The sequence below is a fragment of the Bidens hawaiensis genome, unplaced genomic scaffold (assembly GCF_021521415.1).
Source record: "Bidens hawaiensis isolate Kalapana, Puna unplaced genomic scaffold, B.hawaiensis_p1.1 tig00027827_1, whole genome shotgun sequence".
Lineage (NCBI taxonomy): Eukaryota > Viridiplantae > Streptophyta > Magnoliopsida > Asterales > Asteraceae > Bidens > Bidens hawaiensis.
This window is the reverse complement of record NW_027494518.1, coordinates 76,412-103,363: the sequence shown is the minus strand read 5'-3', so window position 1 is coordinate 103,363 and position 26,952 is coordinate 76,412. Positions and strand designations below refer to the sequence as shown.

At 34.9% G+C, this 26,952-nt stretch overlaps 2 protein-coding genes and 1 pseudogene across 3 annotated transcripts; 2 read left to right on the top strand and 1 right to left on the bottom strand.

Annotated features, from left to right (window-relative positions):
* The first annotated feature begins 1,334 nt into the window (after positions 1–1,334).
* LOC143575990 (U-box domain-containing protein 33-like) lies at positions 1,335–4,202 on the top strand. Its single transcript, XM_077060211.1, has 4 exons — positions 1,335–1,817; positions 3,432–3,550; positions 3,626–3,744; positions 3,830–4,202. Exons 1-4 carry the CDS (start codon positions 1,523–1,525, stop codon positions 4,056–4,058), a joined length of 762 nt encoding a protein of 253 aa, XP_076916326.1. The 5' UTR covers positions 1,335–1,522; the 3' UTR covers positions 4,059–4,202.
* A 2,069-nt stretch (positions 4,203–6,271) lies between these two features.
* Positions 6,272–7,208, top strand: LOC143575989 (large ribosomal subunit protein uL15x pseudogene; annotated as a pseudogene). The gene is made up of 2 exons (XR_013142869.1): positions 6,272–6,289; positions 6,645–7,208. The product of XR_013142869.1 is annotated as a large ribosomal subunit protein uL15x pseudogene (transcript).
* Positions 7,209–24,509: 17,301 nt separating this feature from the next.
* On the bottom strand, positions 24,510–26,179 carry LOC143575988 (transcription factor MYB16-like). Its single transcript, XM_077060210.1, has 3 exons — positions 26,011–26,179; positions 25,491–25,620; positions 24,510–25,407 (listed from the first exon to the last, which is right to left on the bottom strand). The coding sequence occupies exons 1-3, from the start codon at positions 26,141–26,143 to the stop codon at positions 24,678–24,680; spliced, it is 993 nt and encodes a 330-aa protein (XP_076916325.1). The 5' UTR covers positions 26,144–26,179; the 3' UTR covers positions 24,510–24,677.
* Between the last annotated feature and the right edge of the window lie 773 nt (positions 26,180–26,952).

Below are 26,952 nucleotides of genomic sequence, written 5' to 3'. Positions count from 1 at the left end.
TCACCTTTTGAAATCAATAAATTGAGCATGTTGGAACGTGACATACATTATACAAGTTCAGTTATCGTAGTAACATGTTTTCATTTGTATGTTAGTTAAATCGAAATAGTTATTGAAGTTGAGTGACTTCAGGTGTAAAAAAGCAGATAATATGATTCATGTGTAAAACTAAGTTATTATAACATTTATAATCCCTTTATTAATTAGAAACTTATTGAACATGTGATTCATTGTTGATTTGTTGTTACTTATCTTATAGCACAGTGTTGTATTTGGGCCTCTAATATAGCAGACTTTTAGTGCTCATTTACAAGGATAGCACAATAAGTCAGTACTTGTGTTAATGCTCCTATGGTGGGTTTTATCAAACTGAAGACCAAAATAATTGTGAGGTGCACTATCATAATTTGCTTCTTCCTAATTATGGGGAATCAAATCGTAATTTATAATTGCAAATCACTTTGATTTGAAAATTCTCTTAAATAATCATGCCATTTTAGAACATTAGGGACACGTAACCTCACCAACACGCTTTAACCTCATGTGAACTTTATCACGCACTCAACTATGCATGACTATGGTGTCAAACACGCCACTCTGTCTATACGATAGAGATGAGATGAAGATGATTTATGTGTGGTTGTAGTCATTTTAGGATGACTATTTTCTCACACGTCTAGTTGAATTTTAAAAATTCGTAAAAAGCTAAAGATATTAATTAAATGTTGACTATTGAACAAATCATGTTGAATATTTGAATAATGTAAAACAAGTTAACTCAATCACAAATCATGTACAAAATCAATTGAGAGATATCATCACTTTAGACATCTTACATGTGCACAAACCTAACATAAATTGGTTTATAATTGACTACCCTTTTAATACAAACAAGAAGCACGTTTAAATCACAAGATGCTCACTTTTCAAACCCATAAGTCACATTACTCCAAAAGTTCAAGCAATCGCTACAACATATCTTGCCAGGTTTGGTGAGAAGAAGATCGTATCACGAGTAGAGATCTCTAGTATACGAAATTTTCAACACACGTCAATAATAATCCAATGAAGATCTAGGTCGAATCTTATTTATTTCATAATATTATCAACCGAGTAAAAAATTATGAAAACCGTATAATATACTTGTACAAACTGTTTTACTGAAATAACATAAAAATAATAATAAAATTATTCCATATTCAACTCAAGATGAAGCTAGATTAGTAGATTGTAGAAATAATAATACTTTTATCATGTCCAAATAAAGAAAATAAAAAATGTTGTATATATGTATACGTGTGTCAAAGTGTATAAAATATGAAGAAAGAAAAAAATGAAGATAGAAAGAAAGATTATTAAAGCCATTTAATTATTTATATGAAAAAAAAGGCTTTGAAAGCAACGAGACAGATTCATATTTCACAAGAAGCCACCGCCACCACCACCAGACTCTCACACACACACACCTTTGTTTTAATCTCCCAAACACAACACAACCCAACTGTAATCTAATAATCTTGTTATGTCAGAACACACAAACGGTGATCATAATAATAATGATCATGAACAAACTTCAGAAATCATTGAAGAAGGGTCACGACACACGTGGCGGCGAGTCATGTCACCGGAGATTGTGGAGGTTGAAGAACAAGACAACAAGAGTGATCATGTTACTAGAGAAGTTGTTGATGTTTTTGTTGCTGTCGGGAAGAATGATTTAGATGTTGTCAAATGGGCTGTTGATCATCTTGTGGTTCCAGGAGCTCGTGTTTATTTGGTTCATGTCTACCCTCCTGTCACACATATTCAGACTCCAGGTACATATATGGTGTGAGAATAATCTATGTCTTTTCGATGACTTTGTCTAAAGTTTATAAATTAGGTTTTAGTTAAGAGTTTATAATTGTGTTAATAACCTTAATTTTTTAAGTGACTATTGATGGTTGTTAAGTAATGTTTTTAACTTTTATAAGTATTTTAAAGAGGCACTTTTGCCCTTTTCTTTTATTTGTTACCAAACACTACAAACATAACAAATCATACTATTCATGACAAGATTAACTTTTTAAATTTATTAATTAAAAATATATAAATTTGAATATTCGGCTGATGTGTGTTTATTTTATCTATGTTATGTTATAAGATTTTTAAGATAAATTAAGTTTAGTATAGTATAATGAATTATAGTTAAATATTTAGGGACAAATACGAAACTTTGATTAAGAAAATAATTGAGTTCATTAAACAATTATTATTCCTTTTAATAGCTAATGTGCTTGACAACTTCAAAATTAGCTAACATTACCATAACTTTTTAATATTTAAAAACCGACTTTTAATATTTTATTAAGGGCTTTCCTATATGAGTCAAATTACATATTTCGGTTTGTTTTTAATGCTATTTAAATAATCAAAAGCTAACATTAAAATAATAATAAATTACAATAACTTTGTCATAATATTCTCTCTGAAATTATTAATCAATTTATATATGCATAGTTCATACTTTTTTTTCATAGCAAAATTTAGTCCCTAGTGTGTATTTCGTTAGAATCTAATTGTTTAATACCGTCACATACTCGGATGCCTCCCTCACGGTGTATATTTTCATGTCATTTTTATCGTTTCATCAAAACCAAATACGATACGTTTCTAAACACGAATTTAATTATGTACAACCATTAAAAGTGAAAACAGAAACGTATAAAACTCAAATTCAAATATTCTTTCTACTAAACACCAAATAATACATATTCCACCGACCAAATCAAATGCATTCATCCATGTATAGATCATAGGTGTTTTCTTCCTTTACCTAAAGCATCTAAAAGAGTAAAATGGTATTAGAAAAGCTTTTCATAACCCTTCTTGTTTCAACTTTGACCACTTTCTCTAAGAGCATGTGCAATGTATAGTTTGTAGCTCCACGAACCTCGAGAGAAACCCGCTAAACATTGGTTGGTGAAGTCTTGAGGAATTGGGATGTTACAGAGGGTATGATGATCCTTATTAGGCCAATAGTCGTGATCCTTATTAGGCCAATGGTTGTTGTGGAGAGGCCATAGGGCACGATGATCTTTGTGGAGGTAGTGGTTCACAAATGGTTGCCTCGACCTAAATAACATTGAAGACATGTTTTTGGGAGTTAAATGTTTAAAAGATCGTCATGTGCAAGGCATATGAAGAACCATAAGACTGAATTACCTGGGATGCATGTGCCCATAAGAAATCGCAGAGCCACCCATTAATAGTAATAGAACTCTGTGCAAAGTAAACGTTATATTATTTTCTAGCGGGTTCCTTGTCATAGACATATTATAATAATGACTCGAGAATAGAGAGTAAATGCACTTAATAAAAGGATCTGGTTATATTACTTCATCTTGTATATGATAACACTATCTGACATATATGTTTTGATGTCATAAAAGTTGGGAAGCTATCTAGGAGCCAATTAAGCAAAGAGCAAGTCCAGATATACATTAACGAAGAGAATAACAAAAGAAGGAGCCTCTTACAAAAGTATATACGTCTATGCACAGATGCCAAGGTACGTTTCGTTAGTATTTCACATAAAGAGAACATTTTTTTCTATATGTAATAACATTTTGGGTCGGGTGAACAGATAGCCGTTGAAACAATGCTTCTCGAGAGCAATACCACAACTAAGGCTATCTTGGATCTTATTCAAGTCGTCAACATTACCAACCTTGTCATCGGAACTAAAAGAACACCTTCGCTAAGGTAACTTTTTGATAAAACGTTTGGAACTTTTTTCTATAAAAAACATGAAAAATGGTAAAGGTAAGGCATTCGTCTTGTTATGTAGGCGGTTGAGAAAGGGGCCGGGCAAAGGAGAGTTCATTAAGAAGAACGCACCTAACTTTTGTAAAGTTAGCATAGTTTGTAACGGAAAACAAGTTATGGACGATCAACAACTACAAGTTACGGAAGTTACTCCTAAAATGGCCACAAGTCAAAATGGGTTAAGAGTCGCTCATTTACAAGTGGAACGGAAATTTTTTGAGTGCGCTTGTTTCTCAAGCAAAATTGATTGATTTTTTTTTCTGCATGTACGGTATATACATGAATAATAAAATTACTCGTATCCCTAGTATAATACGATTCATTTGAAGTATTATTATTTCACATTTGTATTCACTCTAGAGTTGTGAAATCATACCACTTTACAAATGGATATGACAATGATATAGATTATAGGACATCATCACTCCTTGTCGGTTTTACTTTCTACAATATTAAAACTTGTTCAGTAAATTATTGAATACGTGATTCCACTAATGATCAACTTCAAATTCTACCACAAATATTTTAAATTCATGAAAGTATTGATATGCACTAATATAGTGGCACAAAAATAGTGAAAATAGAAATTTGTTACGAATCTAGGGATGTTGATTTGACGGGAGTTAGTAATCTCAGTTCCATACTCAATTATACATTGTCTTATACCTGCTGGATGTATATAGCAAGGGTAATTACTAGTCATATCAGGTATACCGATAGTATTTTAGAAGTTACTCATTAGATTTCTCACACACATTCTTACTATTTTAAAATGAAATATTGGTTTTAAATAATCATAATTATGCCCTATTGACAAATAACAGTCTCAACTTCACTTTTGCCTAGTGGCGGTTCTAACTAAAGATGCATTGTTCAACGGTCCAAAAAATGTTTTTGGTTGGAACACTAACATTTTTCTCGGAAAACTTAACATTTTTGTACCAAACATTTTTTAGCATTATATGAATATATTTTTTTAGTAAAAGTCCCAGTTATCGAGGTCACAGGAACCCTAGAACCACCATCAGAATCAGTTCGTGGTAATGTGGTGTTCAGATGATGTTCAGGTTGACTTTTCCGGCTAAATAAAAGCATTTTTCTGACAACCGGCAACTAATGGAGTTAGTCTTCTGTTAGTTGCGAACAGTTTTTAACAATGCACTATTAGTTGGAACTGACACCAACCAAGAGTGAAGTTGAAACTATTATATGTCAGTATGACATGATTGAGATTATTTAAAACAAATGAAAAATTTATATAACTTGATTACCAAAAGTTATAGAACCACTAACTACTAGAAATTAGTGAATTTGTAGATGGCCAAACGAATATGAATATGCATGATTCAGGAAATTGAGCCGAGTATTAGCATATACTTGACTCATTCTACATCACAAAAATTTAAAAACTAATATCATACGCAATCCGTAATCCCTCTATCTAGAGGTGTACAAAAAGACCGGTTCATGGCAAACCGACCAGAACTGGTTTATGAACCGACCCAAACCGCCGGTTTTGATACTGGTTCCCTTTTTAAACAACCAAATCGATTAAAAAATGGTTCTAAACCGAACCGATGGACCAGGTCGCCCTCTCTTTCTTCTAAACCAGTTTATAAACCAAACCGGTTTGGATCAAATCGCTTTTGATTATGGAAATAAAACTGGTTTTGTACACCCTAATCCATCCCATACAAGTGGCGTTGCAAAAAAAACCCGAACCCGAAACCGGACCCGAAATAAAAACCCGGAACCGGTTTTTTTCATTTCCGAACCCGATCCCGACCCTACCCGTAGGGTACGGATAAGGTATGCATTTTGGCACTAAAACCCGAACCCGAACCCGAACCGGACCCGATTTGTACTCAGTAATACCCGAAAACCCGAACGGGTTCCATACCCGAAACCAGGTTTTTCCAATACCCGAAACCGGTATTTCAAATACCCGATGTTTACCCGAAAAATACCTTAAAAAACCCGAAAAATACCCCTAAAAAGTGAAAACTTTTAAAAAATTCAATCTATACCCGAAAAAAAACCGGAAAAAAACCCGAAAAAACCCGTAAATATTGTTTTTTCAATACCCGATAATAGGGTATTCAAACACCCGGTTTTAGAATACCCGGTTCTATACCCGACCCGAACCCGAACCCGATGCATAGGGTATGGTTTTTAGAGACAATACCCGACCCGATTATTACCAATACCCAGTCATACCCGAACCCGGTTCCATATCCAAACCCGAATATTTAAAAAATCCGATTTATGCACCACTATATACAAGTGTAAAAAGTTTAAAACTAGTAGTTTAAATTGGAAGTAACCAAAATACATTTATTGGGCTGCTCAGTAGTATCATCTAAATCAAAGCCCACATACTCCAGCCCACACACAATTTCCATCACACTTTACTATAAAAACCACCTAGGGTTTCATTTTCTGCCGTCGACTCAACACACAGGGTTTCTGCCGCTATCTTCAGGTACATATCAATTCCATTGTATCGATTAATATCAAATCTCCTAATCTGTATATTACATTGTGTATTAACAAATATTAAACCGTATATATATATGCTTTGTTTGATTAATTCCTTGAATTTGAGCTTGATATTTAATCCTTAGGTTATTGATCCGTATGTATGTATAATTTGAATGATTTAGAGATTCGTATATATATATATACACGTTGTGTATGTATGATATTATTGATGCGTATGTATGATTTGATTGATTTAGAGATTTGTATTCAATTGATATATATATATATATATATATTGTTGTGTATGTATGATATTATTTATTTAGAGATTCGTATTGAATTAATAATAAATGTAGGAGAAAATGACTACTAGTTTGAGAAAGAACCGAAAGAAGCGTGGCCACGTAAGCGCTGGCCACGGTCGTATCGGTAAGCACCGAAAGCATCCGGGAGGTAGAGGTAACGCTGGAGGTATGCACCACCACCGTATTCTCTTCGACAAGTACCATCCCGGATACTTCGGTAAGGTCGGTATGCGGTACTTCCACAAGCTCCGTAACAAGTTTTACTGTCCAATTGTGAACGTCGACAAGCTTTGGTCGCTTGTTCCGGAGGATGTAAAGGAGAAGGCGACGGGCGATAAGGTGCCGGTGATTGATGTGACTCAGCATGGGTACTTTAAGGTGTTGGGTAAGGGGAATGTGCCGGCAGCGCACCCGTTTGTTGTGAAGGCGAAGCTGGTTTCGAAGGTTGCGGAGAAGAAGATTAAGGAGGCTGGTGGTGCTGTTTTGCTTACTGCTTAGGTTTGTTGTTTGGGTTTGAGTGTGGATGGTTATGGTTGGTACTGTTAGTTTTGTTTTAAGAATACTATGGTTTGTTGAATTTGAACTTATATTTAATCAAAGTTTTGTTTCGAAAGCGATTATTATTGGAGTTTGATGTTGTATCTGATGTTGCATTTGTGTTGGCTTTATTTCTAGCTTATCTATGAACATTTTAAAATTCGACCTTTAATAAGATTGTGTTTTTGATACCTTGGTTTAAAACTATTGGTTTTGTTGAAGTTTTAAGCCTTCTCATGATTTTATTGTCTATTACTTGAAGTTTTGGTGTCTTGTTTTTTTGAATTATATGCAATGTTTTGGGCCAGACCTGTTGTGGCTGGTTCGTCGGTCTAGTTAACATGTACAGTCTTTTAAAGGGCGTAGAGACGTACTCTGTTGTTCTCAACCGTGTGGAGTTTGCCGTGCAGCTACTGTCGGCATCCATTTGGGTAGGTTAGGCGGTAGTGCACCTGTTTCGTCTAGTTAACATGTCCAAACTGATTGTTAACCGTGGTATGACGTCTATAATGCGTGATCAAAAACTTGTATTTTTTTTTAAGTATCGTCTATATTCAGAAGACTTCTTTATAAATTCCTAAAATGCAAAGTATAAACTGAAAACGTTAAATAATGAGCAAATAGAGGTGGATTTTTAATTATTACTTCTTTTTTTGTTGAATTATGTAATTTTTAAAATCTAATGAAAGTTTAACGCTAACTTTGTTTTAGTAAGTATAATTTATGTTTTGCTTAAAAAAATGTCTATACTCTACTTGAAAGGAGTGATAGCCGACAAATCGGTTATTGCTCATGCCTAATAGCCGTAAAGACAGGGTTTTAGTGTAGTTCGTGATATGATGAAAAAAGTGAGAACAAATCATGGATCTGTCTCCACTGCCTCTACTCTTTGCCAGTCACAGGCATCACGGATGTCTGTCCACCGTTGTTATCGTCACACCAAGAACGCTCCTTCAAAAAAACTAACCACTCTACCAATACGGCAATACGCCTCAAATTCTATGCTTTTGAATTTTGATACTAATCACCAGTGTTAATCTATAGTCAAATTGTATACCTTTCATGCTAAATAGTATACCAATATATATAGTATAACAAATTAACAATTAGTTCGGCATCACTTTTCAAGGCTCAAGTTATAAATATAGGTGTTTCTTAGGCTAGTTTGTCCAAGCCCAAAAGACGGTTGACTACTTGACTGATTTGTACTAAATTATTCAAATGGGTTGTTTTTAAACTGAAAAATTCGGTTATAAGCTTGGTCTTACACCATAACTAACCCAAAAAGAACCAAGTTCACTCCTATTCAGGAAACACTAAATTTGAAACAGGAAATGAAAAAAAACACCTCTTAATGGTTTAGTACACCTCTTAGTGTTTTAGCTCCAAAATCTTGCTAATTGATTCAGTATACAGATATACCCTTTACCTTAATAAACACACTCGTCAAAAACATCCCCCCCCCCCCCTCCCCTTATTAACCACCGCTCACCTCTGCACCATCGACCACCGCACATCTACCGCCACCGCACAACCACCCTATACATCCTATACTTATACAGAGAGAAGAAGAAGGTACATTCTATATCCATCAATACCTCCTTGATCTCCGGTGAAGCATTTCATCTAGTCACAAGCCACTTCCAATCAGTTTTCAGTTCGTCGTCGGACTCTGCCTCTAGTTGCAAGGCCCGTCGCCTCAAACCTTTGCATCTATCTTTATTAGGTTCTCATTGCTATAATGCTATTATCTTCTATAATCTGACTCGCGAATCCAATGCCTTTCTTTATCACCAACTACCACAAACAATTCCTACACAACGAATCTGATGTTTGTACTTAGCAATATCTTCACAATGGGTGATTTGCAAGTACACAATTATTTTCGATCGTCACTGATTGTTAAAATTTAAACCAACGTAATGCTTCAAGTTAATGACGATTCTCGTTTAAACTTACGGGTCTGGGGCTAAACTGAATCAAATTTATAATTTCTAAAATGTTAACAAAAATCTAGAGCTCTAATTCAAAACTCTCTCGACTCATCCCCTCCTCAGGAATTGCCAAACCATTTGACTCTTCATCTAATAAACACACGTACATCAATTGCTCATGAAATGCGTGTATAAAACTTGCTTATAAAATTGGTTCGATGAAGATAATGTTTGTTCAACTTCTTGAAATTGAGAATCGAGGCTACTAATACTAATAGTGATTCGTTACCAACTAGATTAATACATGAAACGAATTCTGTCCAGTTTTTAATAATTCGGTCACATTCGGTGCATAACCAAGGATCGACCCAAAGAACTGATGACCAACTTGTCTACATAATATCGGTTCGGTTTTGGGAACTTCTCGGTCTGGTTCTTGGAAATTTTTCGAGTCAAACTGAATTCTGCTCACCCTTGGTTCATAGGGGTAAAATAGTCATTCTACAAAATTATTAAGGTCTAACCATACAACACTTACCGACCCAACACTTACTAGCTCAATCAGACGTCTTACTGATTCAACACTTACTGGTGCAGAGGTTGCCAAATAGCCCCAAAGTCATTAATGTAGAATATACTTGGTTATATTTACATCATTGCTGACTTGACCACTTAGTTATTTTGCTTAGTTATAATTTCCAATCTGAACTTTAGGTTTAGTTCTCAAGGAAAGTGAATAGAAATGAAAATTTGACGACTACAATGGACGGAAATGCCCCTGAGTGAGACCCAAAATCCATTATTCATAGCTCCAAATCAACATGAATGGGTTTTCAGCATTTTATTTGTAAATTTGATTTTTTTTTTCATCGCTATTTTTTTGTTAAAACGTGTGAATGCTTGCTTAAACTAATTCACACATTTACTATGTATACTTGTTTGTTTTTGGTTGCTAGCTCCTTGCTAGTGAACCTTTCAGTTATAAATTTACAATACTATCTTATCAATTAAAAACGTAATTCACACAATTTTCATAAAGTGAATTTAAATATCCGGTAATCAGTTAAGTTTTCTAAAATTTAGCTCAAACATTTTATACTCATCCGTCTCGTTAAAAATGTTCATGTTTCCTTTTTTATTTATCACATTACAAATGTTAACTTTCAAAATTTATTAGCCAGTTTCCAAGTTTACCCTTAAACACACACAACTAGCATTAATAAACAATGAGAAAATTCCCAAAATGTCCCATTTTTAGATATAGATTCTAAATATGTCCCTACAAATTTTAAATTCCCCTTTTGTCCCTTACTAACTCGTCTTCGGCTCTACGTTAGAAGATCGAGACAACATGTTTCTTAACGCGCCGCCTCCACTCCATATTAGCTTATAACCCGTCGCCTCCCTGCCATGTTAGCTCAGAACCCATCGTCTCCCCTCCATGTTAGCTCAAAACTCATCACCTCCACCATGTGTTAGCTAAAAAACAAATTCTACCTTATCTTTATTAAAAACATGGATCCAAAACTTAATTAAAAAATATTTAAATATTTTAAATTTTATTGGTTTTTAAGTTCTTGTATATTGTATTTTAGATAATAATATGATTTAGAAAAGTCATGTATACTGTAAAATTATTATGTGTACCTTTCTTAGATATATTTTTTTAAATAACAAGATATATTAAATTTAATTTTATAGCTAACACTGTGAGTAAGCGACGAGTTTTGAGCTAAAATGAAGGGGAGACGACGAGTTTTTAGCTAACATGGTGGGGAGACGACGGATTATGAGCTAATATGGAGGGGAGACGACGTTTGAGCTAACTTGGTGGGGGAGGAGACGGGTTATGAGCTAATTTGGAGGCGGCGAGTTAAGAAACATATCGTCTCGATTTTCTAACGTAGAGCCGAATACGAGTTAATAAATAGACAAAGAGGGAATTTGAATTTTAGAGGGGCATATTTGGAATCTATATCCAAAAATGAGACATTTTAAGTATTTTTCCAATAAACAATATTGATTGACCTAATTTTTAAGAATATTATTGTAATTTGGTAAACAAAAAAGTAATCATTCAATCTACATTGAATTTGTGTTTTTCAAACCATAATACTTAAAGAGGGACAAGAGGAGTATATTTATATTCACCCTGTAAAATATTTGATTTAGTATTGTTATTTCTCTCCTCTTCTTCTTCTACTAGTGATCAATTCTCTTTCTTTCTATATTTTTATTTTAATTTTTTTTTCGCTTTTTATGAACGACGAATATCTGTTAATCTTTATTGTTTGTGAAACTTAGAACAAAGACACCCCCCTTCCATATTCAGGTATTTAAAGACTTTGGCTTTACCAGCAAACCACGTCATCAGAACAAAGACACCCGGCCCCCTTCCATACTCAGGTATTTAAAGACTTCGGCTTTACCAACAAACCACGTCATTGGTTTGCAATTGATCTACTAAAACTGAAAACGGGTCATATTTGAATTCACTCGCATGCAAATAGGATAACTCATGTTCCCATGTTAGAAAATATTGGCTTTATGCAACATGTAACCTATAATTTCCACTTGTCGATATCCAGATAATTTAGAAAGTACATTAAAACTGGCATGATATATCCTTCGATATGCACATGAGTATACACATGTGAGTAGACCCAACTATCAAATTGACTTGACCTACCTCAAATAAATGGTTTCATGTGTATCAATCAAAATTATCATCAACCAAACCGAATAAATTCCAACATATTTTGCACTTTGCGCGTGCATGAAATGTTTGACATACAACGGAAACAAGAAATAAAGAACGTGTAATTCTTAAATATGAAAAATTTATCAATTTGTAAATGAAATAAACAATTATAACTAAGCCCTTACAGTTAATTTGGCAGGTTTGTCAAATTTTTGAAGCTACATACCAACATTTAGATAATGAAATTAAGACACTCAAAGATTGAAAAATTTGGGAAACAGTCTCTATTGGCTTGTACAAACACCCAAATGGTAGGATTTAGGCCAAGCCGCCAAAGGCCATTTGCTACATGGTTTGGCACTTTGGCTGTTCCAACGACTAGTAATAAGTTTTGTAATTCCACTCGTAGCCTAATTAAGTTATGCCCTTTTAGAGTTCTCCATGTCAAACTGGTCCACGGAAGATTCTGTTAACTTTTGAATTAACTCCTCATCACAAATCTTGATCGATAAAGAAAAGCATAAACAAAATAGATTTGGAATCCAACTAGGCTGGGCTCTTTCTTATTAATAACCAAACCCGACACAAAAATAATGATACCCAAGATCTATATATCTATACCAACCATACGAACCTAGTCGTAGTCTAACTCAAACTCAAACTCAAACTCTAATAAATCAATAAACAGACCTAATGACCAGTGGCGAAGTTTGGGCAAAAACCCCTTAGGCTACCTTGCTTCTCATTTCTTGCTACTCGGTTCTTACTTCTAACCAACCCCTTAGACTACCTTGCTCTCTTTCCGATCAAATCCCACATGTTTTAATCATTGCAATTGTAGTCTTCACGAAACATGGTCTTGCTCGCACCACAAATGTTTTGTTCCGACCACATAGGCCTCAATTTAACCACGCAGGTTCATCTTGCTTTATTTCTCCTTTGAACCACATAGGGTCTTCTTCCACACATGAACTTTCTTTTGTTGCTTGATTCGTTCACAACACATGTTAGCATGTTACTACAACAAAGATTGCTTGTTCATTTTCTCACGGCTAGATTGCTTGATCCACACAGGGTCTTTCTTCTTCCTGGCTCTTTTCATTTAGTGTGGGTTAATGACCTCTTGATTTCTTAATTTTCTACTTTTCATTTAGCGTGTGTTAGTAAGTCTAGGTAAACAAATTTTTCTATTGAAAGTGAATTTTAAACGAACCATCACTCTGTGTTTGTTGACTCAAGCATTCAAGTCTTTATGTTGTTTTGAATACACGTTAACTACTTGGAAGGGTTAGAAGTTTGGATAATGTTAGGTTCTTAGGCTAAGGGTAGTGGGGCTTGGTTGAGCCCCAAGTGATCCAATGTATTTGTACCACGTAGGCGTTGATGTGACCCAGGATCAAGCCCCTCAACCAAGCCCCAGAGGGTGTAGTGGTCCAGGTGATCAGGGGCTTGATTGAATTTATTTATTTATTATTATTTTTTTGTTATATAAACAAATATAAATTAAAATACATCATTAAAACATAAATAAAAAGGAAAGTAATAAGGAAAATAAAAAATACATATAAATAGCGCTTTTATTTTTGTGTTGCCAATTCCTTCCGAATACGTTCTTTTTCTTCCTCCATTAGCGTTTGGTCATATGGCGGTAGGTGGCTAAAGTCTTTGGCTAGAAAAGCCAAACTCTTGAAACGGTTTCTTTTGTGTCGAGCTTCACCAATTGAGAGGATGCCACTTGACAATTGATCGATGTCGAAAGGTCAATCAAAAACACTTATAAAATATCTTTACTAGCTAGGGCAAGTAAGGTGTCGAATCCACAGGGAATCAGTGGAAAGTGCAAGTGGAACTCAAAATTTATTGTAAAAATAATTAAAATGGACAAACGATGTCAAGCGGTTTAAAAGAGTAGTTTGTAAACGATTATGTGAAAATAACCAAACTCCAGGGTTCGGGTTTTGCAACAAGTTAAGGAATTGATAAACTTCCTTGGACGGTTTCTTATAAAATATGTAAATCAAAAGACTTAACGATTGACTGTGTTGATCGTCAGAACTGAATCCGAACAATTGACACGGCTTAATAAAAATCTAATCGATAGTTGATTTTACTTGTTGAAACACAAAATCAATAATATGGTTAATGATAAACGGGTCAATGACGAAAGAACTTAATCCTAATTGCTGATGACCACAAATCAATTAACTGATACAAGATTAAGTAATCAATTAATTAAAACCGTGTAAGCACGAAAGCAAACTCAAAGAATTGATTAATCGAATGATTAATCAATTACAAATCCAAAGTTAAATTTTAGAAAAAACAAAACCTAACAAGCAACTCAACCCTACACCCGGAGATGGTTATGAAGCCTTTTAGCCTTGCATCTGGATCTTCATGCTCTTGATTATGATACTGGAGATGGTGTTCATGGATCAATTTTGTGATTATGGTTATTGAATTAATTCGATACTAGGGTTTTTGGGACTTAAATATGGAAGAAAATAACCCAAAATCACTTTTTCCGTCAGACCAGACCATAAGCTACGGTCTGGCCACCGTAAGCTACTGTCAGACCGTAGCTTACGATCAGACCACTCTGCCTTACGGTCCTGCTGGGCCAAAACTGTTTTCTTCATAAAATCTTCGTTTCAACTCCGTTTTCCTCCCCGTTTGCGGCCACGTCTTCGTATTTCAATTCTCTATCATCTCATACATCATTACTTTCATTTTCACTCCATCGTGAATGCTCCAAGTTAGCTTCTTTAAGCTCCATTAAGCTCCGCACACCTGTAAACATAAAACCTATCAAAGTATTTGTGTTCGATACATATAAACAAGTAAAACACACAATATAAAACACTTAAAGCATGTACTTTTACCCACACATCACATCCCCACACTTGTCATTTGCTTGCCCTCAAGCAAACTCTCATGCAACACAAACACCTCGATCGACGGTTCATCAATTATCAGTTTAATACTAGTGAGGTATAAGGTCATACCCAATTCCCAAGAAATGACACTTTCAAGGTTGATAACCCACCAAATAATTTAATGATACATTTTAAAACTATGAAACCGCCCTAACGGGTGTACTTTGTTTCTGGTTAAGGCACACATGTTCATACCCCTCATAATATAACATCTCTCCTCTCGGTTTAATATCTGGACTAGCAAAAAATGTGCTAGTATCTCTCTGCCCTCAATACCAAGTATGAACACAATGTAATAAGCTTGGGAGCAAGTCATATTTTCACCCATTACCCACCGGTTGCATAGAGAAAAGAACTAAGGGTTTTGCTGTGGCTTAGGTTAGGGTGTGGAATTGGATTTATTTAGTGACTTATGGTGGATGAAACTCAATTTATTGACACCAACAAACAAACGAACAAACAAACTCACTAACTATTATTTACAACCAATAACGAATTTAAACATGAACTCTTTTTGAGTTTACCTTGATTTTTCATTTTTTTTCTTTTTCTTTTTTTTAAACAAATACTAACATCAATATACACAAACAACTGACCCGAGACATACGTACATTGTGTACTATGCTCGACAAAAAACTTAAATACAACTCTTAACATACCAAGTTTCATCCACAGAGTTAGAACAAAAGGCCAAGGCTAACACGGCTTGTAATGTAGGTTTAAACAAATAAAGGGAAAAGGCACAAACTCGGCTCCTAAGGGATAATGTAGGGTAGGGTGTATTATTTTATTTTTTTAGTTTTATATGTAAGGCCAATATAAAGTATGTTTTCTACAGTCCTATTTCTCCATACAGGTGGTGGTATTAAGATCTCGAAATGCATGAGACAACCAAGTTCTAGATATCATGGACATACCGGTTACTCTCGATAATGGCACTCAAATGACATGTGTATATACTATATATTATATGTGTATTATATATAAAGCAATCCTCACACACATACCGGAGGAATTAGGCTGCCGATATGAAACATGTGTACCTGTCCCCATGACTCGTTATCCCCATCTAAACGGTCCATTTTAATTTTCTTGTTGAAAAACATTTGCATGGGAAGACTTTCGAGAAGCTTAAAAACTGACCATGACCAAAGACCTCTACTTGACATTAATACTAGCAATTAACAAATTACAATTCCGGCTTTTGCGCACAATCAAGGTACTCTAAGGACAAAAATTTCAGTTTTCCCCCATCCCCACACTTGAGGTTGACATTGTCCTCAATGTTTAAAAATATAACTTTTAGAAGAACATTAACGAGGATGGGGTTAAAATTTAATTCTTATTAATTTTAAAACCGGGCTTAATGTGATGGGAATATCGAATTATACAATTACAATTTTAACAAAGCAACTAATAAAACAAAGAAAATTATGAAAACGAAATAACCTGACATAGGTATCTCGTGTGCACTCATGCTTGCTCCAGATGAACCTGTCTCCTCGACTCACTCAACAATATATGCAAACTCTCACACGTGTAGAAGCATGCTTCTCACAATATTTGAATATGCTTTTTAAACTGTTGATTATAATTACCAAGCCGAGTTAAATAAATTTCATAATTAAATTTGTTAAACGAGTAAAAATGTTAAAAGACCTAACTCACTTTCGTAGGAATCACGATTGCATTTAGCATATGCAACAAGCCCTTTAAACCTCCCGGTAGCCCCGGTAGACAAGTAAGGTCTCGTGAGGGTTTATAGTGAACTACACCCACAAAGTTCGGATACAACAAAAATATACACGTACCTGAATCAACCGTAGCAAAGTATGAATGCACCTTGGGAAGCTGCAACTCATGTTAAGATGATTCTTTACCAAAACATTGCAAACTCCGACTTTTCCATGTGTGGCATCCCCACACTTGACTTTTGCTACAACGGAACGCTTGAAATATAACGGTTAAACAAACTACAAAAAACTAAAATAAAATACAAATTGCAAATAAAATCCGGGTTGCCTCCCGGTTAGTGCTAAGTTTTTGTTAAGGTCTTCAGCCAGACCATTACCTGGTATGACGTTTACGGTGGTCTAAGCGGACACTTCCCTACCGAATTCCTTGTAAAAGCTCGATAGTTGACGCACCTCGGCTCCGCTTCTTCCTTTATGTTCAAGATGTCTGATAAACAATTACGGGTCGGTGTGAATGAAAATTTACCTTCAGAATTTCCAACATATGCTCGGTAACGAACACGCCTATCCCACACACTGTTTCTTATCTTTCAAACATCAAATATTGATCGGGGCCGAACCGAGCATTTTCCCATCGAGTTTCCCGTGTAAGCTCGGTAAGTGACATGTCGGACCCACACCTTATTTCTCATGGTTAATACTCATGTATACCGAATACAAGGCCATTTCATCAAATTTTGCTCAAGGTCTTCTAGACTCGCCTTTCTTTTTCTTGAACTTTCACTATTTCCCCCAACTTCATTTATCAATGTGACTAGTATGGGAGAACAATTAGGATTCACATAGTTTACTTCAATCACCGGTATTTCAAAGGTTGTTATGTCTTCAATCGGGTCTAAACTTTCAACTTCATGACCTAAACAATTTGAACTCTCTCGCTCTATATTATCATCTTCAATCACAACCATTGTACTTTTTGACTCTTTAATGATTGAAAGAGTTGGTGTGGTATTAATTTCCACAACCTCTTCCTCCAATTCGTGCTCTGAAAAACCCCTGAAGCTCATCTATCACTTCATCATTCACCACGGCACCACTAACCAACTTTTCTTGTTTTCGTTCAATTTGAGCCACCTCTTCTAATAGTTGACTCACCAGTTTTTCTTGAGTAGCATTAAAGGTTTCCTGGAGTTCTATCCTCTTATTTAAAGCATGATTGTAAGCTTTTTGATCTCTCTTCATCTCCTTCAGAAAATCCATAATGTCTTTCTAAGACACATCTTTGTTACCTGAGGAATCTTCTTGATCTTGCTGATAAATTCTTTGATGTGTACACCATGATTATAATGTTGAGGGACTTCCTCGTATATTGGTTGAGGATGTTCATGGTGGTAGTAGTAGTCATCCTCCTCTTGATAACTTACAAAAGTTGGCGTATCGGACCCTTCACTATCATACTCAGAATCATCCTCAAACTGGTAACAATTAATTCTCTTTTGAGATTGAGAACTGCTTTGATGCGAGTTTTCATGGTTACATGTTGTTGACCCAGAATAACTCTTATAATCAGATTGAGGCGATGAATAATTTTGGTACCGCTTGTTGCGACCCTGTTGGTTGAAGCTTCTTTGGTTATCTGACTCGTAGAAGCCTTAAGAGTTTGGTGAAGGTGGGCCATGATATGAATGTGTACGGTACGAGTCATCGTCCTCCACGGCCTTATATACTTCATGTGGGTCATAGACCCAACTCCACGTCATCTTGAGTTACCTACACACATAAGACACACAAAATCAACGAAGAAACAATTAAAAACTAAGCTAAACTAGCACTTTGCGCGTTGATTCTCTGGCAACAGCGCCATTTTGATCGAAGTCGAAAGGTCAATCAAAAACACTTATAAAATACCTTTACTAGCTAGGGCAAGTAAGGTGTCGAATCCACAAGGAATCAGTGGAAAGTGCAAGTGGAACTCAAATTTTATTGTAAAAATAATTAAAATGGACAAACGATGTCAAGCGGTTTAAAAGAGTAGTTTGTAAACAATTATGTGAAAATAACCAAACTCCAGGGTTCGGGTTTTGCAACAAGTTAAGGAATTGATAAACTTCCTTGGACGGTTTCTTATAAATTATGTAAATCAAATGACTTAACGATTGACTGTGTTGATCGTCAGAACTGAATCCGAACAATTGACACGGCTTAATAAAAATCTAATCGATAGTCGGTTTTACTTGTTGAAACACAAAATCAATAATATGGTTAGTGATAAACGGGTCAATGACGAAAGAACTTAATCCTAATTGCTGATGACCACAAATCAATTAACTGATACAAGATTAAGTAATCAATTAATTAAAACCGTGTAAGCACGAAAGCAAACTCAAAGAATTGATTAATCGAATGATTAATCAATTACAAATCCAAAGTTAAATTTTAGAAAAAACAAAACCTAACAAGCAACTCAACCCTACACCCGGAGATGGTTATGAAGCCTTTTAGCCTTGCATCTGGATCTTCATGCTCTTGATTATGATACTGGAGATGGTGTTCATGGATCAATCTTGTGATTAGGATGAGTGTTAATGGTGTAAGATAGCCTCCAAGAAGTTCTAAAACTGATGGTTATTGAATTAATTCGATACTAGGGTTTTTGGGACTTAAATATGGAAGAAAATAACCCAAAATCACTTTTTCCTTCAGACCAGACCGTAAGCTACGGTCTGGCCACTGTAAGCTACGGTCAGACCACTCTGCCTTACGGTCCTGCTGGGCCAAAACTGTTTTCTTCATAAAATCTTCGTTTCAACTCCGTTTTCCTCCCCGTTTGCGGCCACGTCTTCGTATTTCAATCTCTATCATCTCATACATCATTACTTTCATTTTCACTCAATCATGAATGCTCCAAGTTAGCTTCTTTAAGATCCGTTAAGCTCCGCACACCTGTAAACATAAAACCTATCAAAGTATTTGTGTTCGATACATATAAACAAGTAAAACACACAATATAAAACACTTAAAGCATGTACTTTTACCCACACATCAACAATTCCGTAATTTCTTTTTTATAGTCGCCATCAACAACCGTTTTTTTTTCCATGATCCCTACTCAGAGGGCGGCTACAACCTTGGTCTTTCAAATGACCTTCGGACAAGTTTAGGTCGAAGTCAATTTGATTCTCCGACCCGTTCGAAGAGACGTATGTGCCGGACGCACTAGTTTTTGTACGTTTTGCCCCTTCGGTCACGTCCTCCGCACATAGTTCAATCCATTTCAAGCACTTTCTTAACACCTTCCACAAGTAGCCATCGTCAAACGTCTTCACCACCCCGTACCTCCGCAACACCTCTTGTTTCCATTCATCACAAGTGAATTGGTAAACCGCGAGATCATCGGACCCATTCGGCCGCATTCGGTTAGCATTGCGGTCATGAATGTTGGTAAACAATCCTACATATTTACGAGTATCGGTCCACCGACCCGATATCATATTATCGGTACGGCCCTACTCCCCACTTGATCATAAAAACATTCCCGAACCTTGGCCCAAAAAACTTGAGCTTTTTGAAAGTCGGCTACAAAATAAATAACAAAAAATGTAATAAGTACACACAAAACTTAAAAGATATATTAAACAATAAAATTCACGAAATAATTTAACCGCGTTCCGATCTTGGGATATTTCGATCCAAGCTTTCGCCAACGCAAGCTTCTCTTCTTTAGACCAGGGAGTAGACTTCCGCTTCTCCGGTGCCGAAGGACCATCCGCTTCGCCGGTCTTCTTCCCCTTCTTTTTGTGGGATCGTTTTGCCGGCTTCTCCGATGCCGGCTCTGGTTGTGTTTCCGGGACCGAATAATCGGGTTGTGACATCTCAATGAAATCTTGAAACGAACCGTCGTCCATGTAGTTCAATCCATCGGGAAATTGAGTGTCGTTGATGATTACCCCAACCCGACATGGTTTGTAACTTGATAGATTCTTCAATTATTAGACAGAAATGTAGTGAGAATGGTGTGTTAATTATTGTTATAAAATGGGGTAGTTATTTATTATGTGTTATTTGAAAAAAAAAAAGAATTTAAAATAGCCCAACGGTTATTTTTTTGAAAACCAAAACATCACCAACGGCTATATCCTCCCGTGGTCCCAGCCACGACGGACCACCGCGCCCCCAACCACCTGAGGGGTGTAGCGGTGTTCGTGAGCCACGCCCCCCGCTCAACCCCCCTACCCTCAGCCTTGCCTCATGAAGAGGCGGTATACTCGATGCGCGAGGACTTGGTTTAACTCATTTCTACTACTCTTGAAGAGATAGCACTAAATCAAGAGATACATAGTAGTTAGTGGGTTAGATCCCTTATAAACAATTTGTACTTTATACTTTAAAATGGCCTTGCAAATCAGTTGCCTAATTGCTTACTTACAATATTGTTGAGAGTATTGATGCCTTCAAAAAGGGGTGATGCTACATTTAGCACTAAAACACACATATTTGCTTTGTTCGATCATAGAACGAATTTAGATGGTTGTCATATAAATTGCTCGTGGTAAAACTGTTTTAAGACAACATCGATTTACCCAATTTTACATTAAAAATAGATTGATTAGAAAATGTTTTTTTATTAATATTATTATTTGAATATTATTTAGGGGGTGGGGTGGGGTGGGGTGGGGTGGGGATCTTTAATGATAAAATCAAAGCCCTAAGTAATAGAATCGGATCCTGCAAATGGACCTTCACCACGAGATCCATCTTGTCAAGACCTTAATTTCCGTTCGTTGTTTGAGCTCCATAATTCCACCCGTAGTCCCAGCTATGCCCTTTTTATGTGTAGGGTTTTTTCTTCTATCCCATTTTTTTCTATCTAGGTAGTCCAAGTAGGAGTTGCTAGCTCAGGGCGTCTCCGAGAATCTGTTAAAATTTCGAGGCTCGGGACAAGCATAAAGGAAGGGTCTCTGAAATCACATTTTAATTATGTGATGAATAACTTAACAGTTTTACCAATTAGGTTGTATTTTCAAAGCACAATACTGATCAAAGCAAAAAACAATAATAATAAAAAGTTACTAAAATAGTTAATATAAAACACAAATTAAAGACAAGTTTTTCTATACAAATAAAACATCACCAATGGGAATTGAAACTATGACATTTGGTTCCATAGACTACCAATCTTTCTTTTGCATCAAGGTGTCATTTTGTAGATTTACATTTAAAAACAAATTATATATAAAATACATATAGTTTCTTTTAGAGACAATTTCATATAATAGTAACCAAGTTTCAAAGGTGTTTCAATTAGGTCACTTAACTTTAAAAAATATTCAAATTAAGTCACTCAACTTTCATATTTTATTAAATTAAAGGTTTTAACATGTTTTTTTAACGTTTTTCTTTTTTGTTTCACATTAGAAGTTTTTTTATCTTTTTTATATGTTGACATTGAGTGGCGACGTGGATTTTATTTTTTATTTTTGATTTTTTATATATCTAACCTTTTTTTTAATTTTTTAAGTTTAATTACATATATTGCAAATTCTGACACCCACATCTTATCCTCCATTTCTTTCTTGACGCACAAAAAAATCGGTGAGACTCGATTTGAAGATTTAGTGACCCGAGTTGAGGAAAATATGCATGAATGACCTAATTAGAACACTTTTGAAAGTTGGTTACTATTCTATAAGATATTCCCCTTTTTAGTACTTATGGGCCTCTCGGTAGAATTGGATTGCGTCTGTTGTCTTCCTCGATCTCCCTTTGGGCAGGCTATGTGCTAACTCTTGCGTTTAGTGTATTGGTAACGGATTTCAATTCGCCATAGCGGATTTCAAGGTCCTAATGGTATCATGGTTTCCATGCAATTAGAGTTTAATGTATTGCTTGTGGTTGATTTATAACTGCATTAAGAATACTCTATTTAATTGTTTAACTAAATTCTCAATTATTCATACAAGCAGGAAAAAGTAGGCCAAACGAGTTTTATTCTACATTTATTAGTTCGCAGTCGTGATCATATTTCCCATAAGCTTTAATGTTACCCATCTTATTGATCTTACTCATTTCACGTTACAGACCAGGCTTGGGGTCCATCCTAATTAGCGTTCGTCAGTAAACGAATGTCTCTTTCGCTTTAAACGCCATCCATATTTGGACAATGAACTATATTTTCAATATTTCAAGATTCTTCTTGTTCCAGAAAACTTTCATGCCAAATCCATAATTGGTACAACCTCTTTTTCCCATAGTAGTTGTTTGAAATCCGAAAATGGTAACGAAGAATAAATGCAGTGGTTTTTAGCTGAGTTTTGTTCTTTAGGATGCTTGTGATAGGTTGTCCAAAACATTGCCTATAATTCAGGTGGCTTCCATTATTGACCTCCTATGTGAATTAGATTATTCAAATAAAATTGTGTTCTTTGAGTTACTGTAGGCTTTGATTTTTATGATAGCATCTATTAAATATATACCATTAATGGAAAGTTTAAATAGATTTTAATGTTCTTCAAGGAGACTTGGAATTTGTCAACTCTCATAACATTATACAACCAAGTGAGCCCCATGCATTTCTGAATTTTAAGTCAGATTTTAATGATGATCATATGAAGTTTTTGAAACTGATGTAAGTTTTGTTCTTTGTAGAAAGACTTTGAGAAACGGATACGAAATACAGAAACCGTGGGCTAACTTTAAAAGTGCATAACTTGGACTATGAGTGAAGATACGAGGTCCTATAAGCAGTTGACGGAAATGTCTTTAAATAAACATAATTTTCTTCCTTTAAGATTATTATTTGTTTTATTGTTTCTATGCTGTGACAAAAACAAAAGATTGTGAAGTTCGTATATATAAACAACCGGAAAGAAAAAAAGAAACCCTTGGTCCACACTTGATCCAAATTTCCATAGTTTTCGGTCCCGGTTTCAACTTTCTAAATTGACAATACCCCAGTACCCCTCATAATTCCATTGTCCAGGGCCTTTGATTATGGTGAAAAAGTCTAGACCATTTGAACAAGCCTAGCTATGATTTTTATGAAGCTTCTTTTATGAATATCATTAAGTATCGAATTTAAAGTGATTACTATTGGCTAGGCTGTCTTGTTACTTTATGAACAATAGTGGAATAATGAAGGGGTGACTTTATTTACTTTTGGTTATTATGTTTCCAACAACTTATTACAAAATTTTAATTCTTTTAAGGCTCTTTGCGCGGTGAACTTATTAACAGGAACAGGAAAGTTTGGTTTGTTTGGGATCTTGCCATATAAGCTTTTGTATATTTCACATTTTAAGTATGTCCTTATCTTTATTCATGGCGAGACGTTGATCTTGCGTGTCGGTCTATTTAACCTAGCTATTAATCGACGACCCCTACGTCAAGACCTTTAAACTTTACAAAGCCTTGATCTACATCATTTACAAAGAGAGTACACTTTTTTAATAACTTTATGTAAAACACATGATTATATTTGATGCCTTTTCTTTTGCTGTTCAAGAAAATGTAAAAGTGGTGAATTTGAGTTCAATTATTTGAGTTATTACTTCTTTGACTTATTATCAATTAGTATATTTTTATTAACTTTTGTTACACATAAGGAAACTAACTTAGCCACACCCCATATCTAAAGTGTGTATGCTCAAATTGCTCAAAGTTTGGGTCCCACCAAACACTTGTAAACCTTGTTTTCAAAAATCTATGTTCGGTTTTCAGTTTTCTGTCTTGTGCTTACATAATCCTACCAGATTGATCAACATAGTGTAAAACCTTTTTACACGTTAATAAGACATGCATGCGTACAAAATCAAAATTTATAGAAGCAGATAGGTAGAGTATGCATGCATGAGTAGAATCGTATAATAGATATAAATACAATGAGGTGAAATTGTAAAGGAATTGCCAAACTAAAGTTACTTCCATTGAAAAAAAATAAAAACCAACCATGTTATAAATATGTAGTTAAAAAATGGGGAAACCACAATATTACACATTGACACATCAATATAAGTCTTATTGGCCAAAATGACATGAAAATATTGTACCCACCCTTTTGCACAATCCAAGAAATATAATAGCAAGAAAACTTTACATTATGCCTTTAGTCATATCTCTATACGCGAAACTGAAAAAAGAATAAAAATATTATACCGTCGAGCAACCTTATAATAGAATAAAACTAGCTGCGTAGCCGAGCATTACATGCTTGGATATCTAATCCATCAACCTTTTATTTGTTGATAAGATGAAATAAATGGTGAGCTGAAATTTACATGGGTCAATCATATCTGATTAAAGACATGAGTGTATTCCCCAAGTAATGACCCCATTGGGTAGATATTGAAATCTGATGTATTATTAACTTGTACCTCATGCATATGATGATGTCCCCATTGACCTACACACCCTTCTTCAGACTTGACATTAACCCCATTGCTTTGAAGCATTTCACCTTCAAATGTCATTGGTTGAAACCCTCCAGAAAGACTTGTGTTCATGTTTGAACTATTGGTGGTACTTAAACTTTCTCCAACTTCATTGATCATGAATGAGTTTGTAGTCATTTTCAAATCATGATGATCAAAACTTGCTAAATTTGGCAAGGAGGCTTCATAGCTTGTTTGATGGAATTGAGCTAAAAGATTGGAATTGTAGCCGATTGAATCGACACCCGATTGGAATTCAACCAAGAACAACGGATCAGAAACAGATTTACCCAAGAAAGTTTCGCGTGTCAAACCGGCTCCCATTGATGATGACGACGATGATAACATTAATCCACCGTTGTTGAAATGAAAAGCATGCTCTAGTTCACCTGCCATTGGCATTGATGACGAAGAACTTGGAAAAAATTCAATCTTTTTGTCTTTCAAGTAATCTTTATCGATAATCGGCTTGTGTGTGTTAGGATCAATCCCTTGTTTTATTAGTTTCTTCTTCAGAGACGAGTTCCAGTAGTTCTTGATCTCGTTATCCGTTCTTCCAGGCAACTGAGCAGCAATTTGAGCCCACCTAGATCACCAATTATAACAAAAATGTAATCCCATATCTTGTAATTGAATACTCATGTGTTTTTTTATTTCAAATTTTCTTACCTATTTCCAAGAACTTGATGAAGATTAAGTATACGATCTTCTTCTTGTTGCGAAAACAACCCTCTTTTTAGATCAGGCCTCAAGTAGTTTATCCATCGAAGCCTGCAACTCTTCCCACATCTTTGTAATCCTGAATTTTGTTCAAGAGTCCAAAATTAGTGAAAACGTTTAAAACTATATATATATAACTATCATATATTCCAAATTCATTGAAACTACTCAAACAAGGCTCGTTTAACCGAATAAAAAAAGAAAGAAACAATCCATAAGTCGAGCTTTCAATGAAGAACGATTAGTTGTAACTTTTTTTTTTGTGGCAAAATGAGAAAGAATCAATTCAAGAAAGAATAAGATATTGAAATAGAAAAAGAATTCATATAGGTTCTTGTAATTTGTAATGAAAATGACTCGGTTTTCTTGTAACTTGTAATGAAAATGACTCGGTTTTCATGTAATTTGCAACGAAAATGGAGCGTTTTCTTCTAATTTGGAATAACAAGAGAAGGTAAGAGATAATAACCAGCATGTTTAGGAACAGAACTCCAGCAGCCAACACCAAATCTATTAATGTATTTGAGAAGTTTATCATCCTCTTCAGGAGACCACAATCCTTTTCTAAGCTTCTGCTTCACACAACAAGAATGGCGACCCATAAGTGTACTATGTTTAAAGAAGAAGCTGCTAGCTGTTGTTATCACTACAAATATATAAGCAAGCAAGGGGGCTAGGAGATTATGGAATTTTAATAAAAGTATTATTTAGGATGTAAAGATTATGTCTTTTTTTCCATGTGTCAAATCAAGAAAAATGCAAAATAATAAGAAATTATTATATATAAGTAATCAAATGTTAATAACAAAAATAAAGAAAATCATACTTAGAAATGAAGTTAAGATGAGAAATAAAGAAAGAGAAGAATCAAGTGGGATTGAAGCGAAATTTTGAAGCTTTTGCATTGGATTAGATTTGAAGATATCTTTGTCTCTATAATTTTAAATATTTTTAAAATTTATATTTATTTATTTTGAACGGGGGCTTTAATATTTATGCACAAGAAACCAAATGGGTGAAGAAAATATCTGTTAATGACGTCATCATAATTTATCAAAGGCTCAAAGCTTATTGTGATGAAGTATTTTATGAAATTAGGAATTTATATTTAGAAAGTCCAAACGACATAGACAAACGCTATTGGATGACTTTGTTATTTTATTTTATTTTGGTATAACACACTTAAAATAATCACAAAGTAAATCTACATATGAAAGTGCAAAAAAAATATTTTCCATTTTTTTTTGAATTTACATATTTAACTCGACTTCTGCAGGCGCACAAACTAGTATTTAGAGACTGGAATGTGTATGATTTGATTACAAAAGTTCCATTTGTCAGAAATGATAGGTGGCGTGAATGGTTCTCAGTTATGTTAGGAGGAAGGGGTGATTCTCTCATGTACCTTAAG